The 6,067-nt window shown below is 43.8% G+C and overlaps 1 protein-coding gene across 1 annotated transcript; it reads right to left on the bottom strand.

Annotated features, from left to right (window-relative positions):
- Positions 1 to 3,158: 3,158 nt before the first annotated feature.
- FOXG1 (forkhead box G1) lies at positions 3,159 to 5,635 on the bottom strand. The gene has a single exon (XM_045802558.2). The coding sequence runs from the start codon at positions 5,567 to 5,569 to the stop codon at positions 4,100 to 4,102; it is 1,470 nt and encodes a 489-aa protein (XP_045658514.1). The 5' UTR covers positions 5,570 to 5,635; the 3' UTR covers positions 3,159 to 4,099.
- Between the last annotated feature and the right edge of the window lie 432 nt (positions 5,636 to 6,067).

The following is a 6,067-nucleotide window of genomic DNA, read 5'->3' as shown; positions in this document are numbered from 1 at the left end:
TTATCTGGCGAAGTAGGAATGTACAGGAACCCCGCCCTCTAGGCACAGTTATACAACCCCAGCAACCTGTCTCAGCCAGCTCTAAAACCTCTAATGATCTTCACCTTCACCCTTTGTTAGCCTATTTCTCCAGCAGGCATTTAGTTCCAAACACAACTAGCCACTTCAGATATTTATAAAATTAATTTCTCAAAAGCAAAATTATTTCAACACAAATTCCTCAACAATGTTGTAGGAAACACGTTTTTAAAACCACATTTATATATTTAGAGACGTAAATATATTCAATTTATCCATCTATTTGGGTGAAATATCCACCAACTTAAATATATACAATTATATCAATACTCTACAAGACTCATTTTTTGGGTGTTTCTACACTTGATTTTATGCAAGTCATATAAAACACATGAAATCTTCCATTGCCATAAAGATACTTGTATTGACCCTTGTTAGTTCTGGACTTCATGTTCACTTGACTTCCAGATTTGTAACAAGTTGCAGAAACATATTTGGAAGAATTCTCTCACTGCTCTAGTTTAAATGATTTTTCAAAGTTTTATATAGTATTAATCTGTTTTAACTTTATATCAGACACATTTGGGTAAAATACTTTAAACCTGGAGATAAACTGCAGTTTGGGATTTCAAGTTTTAAGTTATGATCATTTTCAGTTCCAAAATCTCAAAAAGAGCAAGCTTCATCTCATTAAAAATAATTATAAGTATGAAAGAAGAAAAGCTTCAAAAAGTTTTGAAGTGTTTTTCTGGCATAAGCTAATTTTAACTGGCAAAGGTTGGTGACAACAAATATCAACACAACATTACAACCAATTTGTTGCAAAAAAAAATCTATTAAATGCCATGCGAGAACACTGTAAGCTTTTGAAAAAGATAACTTGAGAGATGATGGGACAGATTGAGATAAATGAAATGTTCATATTGGGCTTCAGGAGGCCTTCACAAATTTCTCTCTCTGTATATCCTCCCCCCTATCTGTATGCGTATTCAACAAGCTATTTTTACTCTAGTCACATCCATTATATATGTAACTCGGAGATGTATCCAAATAGAACTTCCACTCCAGTCCTTAGGTCCTATGAGTTCAAAGAAGTCAATTTTATGCTTGACCTCAAAGTATGAAGTTTGCCACTGAAATTCGATTTCTCAATCATGCAAATAAACATTTATCACAAATAAGTATACTTATTTAATATGGCCAGAAAAAAAAATCAACCTCATGGAGGAACTCTTTCTTCTCTATGTACTTTTTACCACAATACAAGAGTTCAACTTTCTTTTTAACTTTTGATAGGCAAAAGACTATTTCTTCTGTGCCAATACATTCTCATTCCACAAATAAAATCCATGGTAAAAGCAAACAATACATCATCACCTTTTTCAGTCTAAACACATGCTTTGCTTTGAGCTGTTTTGGTTCACAAATATGTAATGGGGGCTTTCCCTTGCCTAACCTCATTTACTTGGACTCTATTACTATTTTTAATATCAGTCATACGTTTGGCTTCTAAAACAATTTATTTGTGGCATTTTCTTTCATGCTTCATTCTGAAGAACTGTTACATTTCAAGAAAGTTGGTCCTCTGGTGAAACTGCTCTCTTACTAAGAAAATAAAATCACGTCCAGTCTGCTCAAAGGAGATAATTAAACTAGCTGTCTTGGCCTATTTTAGTCAATTTCCCATTTGTGTATATTTGGTTCCAGCTCTTTTAATTTTCCTGGACTTTATCTTTCTATCTTTCTTAGATAGCATTCTCTGTCTCTTTCTTTCTTTTTGGTAGTGGGAGATGCCCCCCCACACACACACAAGATCCTCTTTCCCTTTCTTTTCTCTCTGTCTCTCTCTTCTCCATCTCTCCCTTCCACAACCCACCCATCCCTATGTCCCAATATTAACTATTCTGCATTTCTATTTCAATCTATTTGAGTCAGCTTGCTCTTCTCCTAAGCTTTTTTTTTTTTTTTCTTTTTCCCTGAGCAACTCTCTAAGTGTTTGCCGATAACATCTTGGGGACAGATTATTTTTCATTGGGCCCATTGTAAGAAGTAGCCAGCTTATTGCATTACTGCAGAACACATTTCAGACTATACAATTGTAACAAATGAACAACTTGTCCTCCATAGACTCTCCACAGGATCCAATTAGTTACTAAACCTTTTACTTAGGTTTTCTAATTATTTTCTGGAGTAATAGCAATTGGGATGCTGAAACAATTCAAAAAATGTTTTCATTTTGTTTCAGATTGATATGTATGCATATATATGTATATATATATGCATGCATATGTATACTGTAAGTTAAAACAAAATTATGACTGTAAGCAAAAGGAACAAATCTCTAGATTAAATTATACAGACATTTAAAAGGGAATGAAATAAATACCTCTATGTTGTAAAAATGAAAGAAAAGGAGAGAGAGGCATTTTACTTCTTCTGAACATCTAGAATTTTAAGTTGTTATAATTAAAAATAAAATATAAACATTGATCTGCAAGTCATTACAACAGGTGATCACTTCAGCAAATCTATATTGCAACTTCAGCACATCTTTATTAGAACTCTTTCATTGTGGGTAAACAGCCACAAAAATAAATGCTGACTTAGAAAGTATAAATACAAATATTTAAACAAAAATATTTGCAGCATTCATAGCGCAAATTGTACCTGAACTGAAGGGCTCTGTGTGTCTATATATATATTACATATGTGTGCATTATATTCACTTCTATCTAACCATATACATATATTTATTTATAATTTGCCAAATGCTATAAACAAGATACCTGAAACAAAATATATAAAAAGTAAGCATTCTATCAACTGATTCGAAAATAAACACAAGGTAAATAGCTATGCACATAAAATTATCATTTTTTTGCTGTATATCTACAGAAACTTGAAGATATCAGCTGCAAAGACTATACTTTCTTTAAAGCTAGTGTTTATTAAATAGCCCGCTCCTTGTAAAATTTGATTCCACAATGGAAAAAAAATACTATTTTAATTTTTAAAGTCTCCATTCAAATGAAAGGAGCAGTTGAATTTTAGTTGGCTGAGAAAGCCTTTGAATTCCCTAGAACTTTAATGGTCTTTTTAAATTAGCTCTATTTAATAAAAGAGACAAAAGTATCAAGATATATATGAATTTAGCCTATTTTTTATTTCTGTGTGTTCATAGTAAACATTTTTGTAAGTGACAAACACGGGCATATGACCACAGTATCACAATCAAGAAATTTTAAGACAACATTAACAATCACTCAAATTTATGCGGCATTTGCGCAACACAGGTTACATATTTGCAAGGTTTACCTATAAGTACAATAGGTATTAACATTTCACTACATTTAGAAAAAATAAAAGTGACCTGTTAGTGACCACATACATCAAAATATACACAACACAAACTGAAGGCAATCATTAATTTTGTCCCCTTCCGATTCATTTGAATGGGCAGTGCTGCCAACTGAAACAACTTTCCTTTTTTTTTTGTTTTTTTTGTTTTTGTTTTTGTTTTTTTAATACTTAGCATACCAAGTGCATTTTAGAACCCAATCTTTGGTCTAAAAGTAAACAAAAGAAAAAGAAAACAGTTTTTTAAAGAAAAGGACAAAACAATAAATGGCCAAAATAATTTCTTGGGCACCTTTACTACGAATGCTTCTTAAATACAAATTACAGTTTAACATTTTAAAACTCTCCCCATAATTTAGGTTGTTCTCAAGGTCTGCGTCCACCATAAAGATCCATGATAACTTATAATACTGCACACATGGAAATCTGGCGGCTCTTAGAGATAGACTTGTCAGGTTTGAATGAAATGGCAAAGCAGTCACTATTTAGATACACAATCTACTATAATTTTGACTTCCAAACCTTATATTCTACAATGTATTCTCCCCACATTGCACCTCGCTGACACTCCACACCTTGTTAGAATAATAAACAATCCTAAAGACTGAACAAACGTACAGAAATGGGGGGGGGCTTAATAAAAAATACCTGGACTTATTTTTTAATTATCATTTACAATGCAAATGTGTGTAAAACGTTCACTTACAGTCTGGTCCCAGGGATGTTAATGTATTAAAGGGTTGGAAGAAGACCCCTGATTTTGATGTGTGAAATAATCAGACAGTCCCCCGGACAGTCCCGTCGTGAAACTTGGCAAAGAGGGTCTTAAAGACTCACAGGGCAGGGTCGAGGGGGCCTGCGGAGATGTGGAGGACGACGCGGCCCGGGCGCTCATGGACGTGCTGCTCTGCGAAGTCATTGACGGGTGCGGGACGTGGGGGAAAAAGTAACTGGTCTGGCCCGCAAGCAGGTTGACCGAGCAAGGGTTGAGGGAGTAGGTCCCGGAGCAGGGCACCGACAGGCCGCAGGGCACCGAGGCGGCGAGCGCGGCGGCCGTGAGGTGGTGCGTGGCGTACGGGATCTCCCCGTTGACCAGCCGGTCCACGCTCAGGCCGTTGGCCGTGGAGAAGGAGTGGTTGTTGCCCAGCGAGTTCTGAGTCAACACGGAGCTGTAGGGCATGGGGTGGCTGGGGTAGGCCGACGTGGTGCCGTTGTAACTCAAAGTGCTGCTGGCGCGGGGGTGGTGCAGGGATAGGAAAGGCGACATGGGCCAGTAGAGGGAGCCGGCGCGGTCCATGAAGGTGAGGCCGGTGGAGGTGAGGCGCGCCCCGCGCTTGAAGGCCAGCTTGGCCCGCGACGTGGTGGAGCGGCGCCGCAGCTTGCCCGTGGTGCCGCCGATGAACACGTCGTCGCTCGACGGGTCCAGCATCCAGTAGTTGCCCTTGCCCGGGTCGTCGTAGTGGCGGGGCACCTTCACGAAGCACTTGTTGAGGGACAGGTTGTGGCGGATGGAGTTCTGCCAGCCCTGCTTGTTCTCGCGGTAGTAGGGGAAGTTCTTCATGATGAACTCGTAGATGCCGTTGAGCGTGAGCCGCTTCTCCGGGCTCTGCCGGATGGCCATCATGATGAGTGCGTTGTAGCTGAACGGCGGCTTCTCGTACTTGCCGTTCTTCTTCTCGCCCTCCTTGCCCCCCTCCCCGTCCTTGCCGCCCTCGCCCGCCCCCTTCTTCTCCTCCCCCCCGGCGCCGGCGCCCTTCTCTTTCTCGTCCGGCCCGACGGGCGCCAGCTCCCCGGGCCCGCCGCCCGGCTCGCCCTTGCCACCCAGCCCGTCCGCTTTGGCCCCGTCCAGGGCGGCGGCCGGTGGCGGCGGCGGCGGCGGGAGCAGCAGCTGCTGGGGGGCCTTGTCGTCGTCGGCTGCCGGGGCGCCCCGCGCCTGGGGGGGCTGCGGTGCCTGGGGCGGCGGCGGCGGCGGCGGCGGCTGCTGCTGCGGTGGCGGCGGCGGTTGCGGGGCGGGCGGCGGCGGGTGGTGGTGGTGATGGTGGTGGTGGTGGTGGTGCTGGGGGTGGTGGCTGTTGTGGTGGCCGTGGCTCGCGTGGTGGTTGTCGTTCTGGACCGCCTCTGGCACCAGGCTGTTGATGCTGAACGAGGACTTGGGGATCATTTTCACCTCTTTCCTATCTCCCATGTCCAGCATCACCCAGTCGTCGGGGGGGAAACGGCGGCGGCGGCGCGGGAGCGGGACAGCGGCGCGGCGGGCGGCGGCGACCGGTGGGTGCCGAGCGGGGCGCGGGCGGCGCGGGCGGCGGCGGTGGCACTGAGCGCTCCGGCAGCAGCGCAGTTGGACCGCAGGCTCCGGCGCTGGCAAGTCATGTAGCAAAAGCAGCAACCACCCCTCAGGAATTAGAAGAAAAAAAAAAGGAAAAGAAAAAAAGAAAGAAAGAGAAAAAAGAAACAACCACCGCCCCGGGGGTGAAGCTCCCTCGCTCCCAACTCTACTTCTTGGTCTCCCCCCCACCCCCCGCTCCCCCCCCCTTCTGCTGCTTCCTCCTCCTCCTCCTCTCGCAGCAGCAGTCACAGCAGCAGCAGCAGCAGCCCAAAGGGGGGGAGAGCCGGGCGGCGGGCGGGCGCGTCCCGGAGCGGCCGCGGCGAGGCTGGGGAGACAGCGATCGAGGCGGCTATAGCCACAATTAAT

Source organism: Ursus americanus, chromosome 35, assembly GCF_024610735.1.
Source record: "Ursus americanus isolate L20-20 chromosome 35, mUrsAme1.1.p, whole genome shotgun sequence".
NCBI classification, from domain to species: Eukaryota; Metazoa; Chordata; class Mammalia; order Carnivora; family Ursidae; genus Ursus; species Ursus americanus.
The sequence above is the reverse complement of the archived record's forward strand: the minus strand, read 5'-3'. Positions and strand labels throughout refer to the sequence as shown.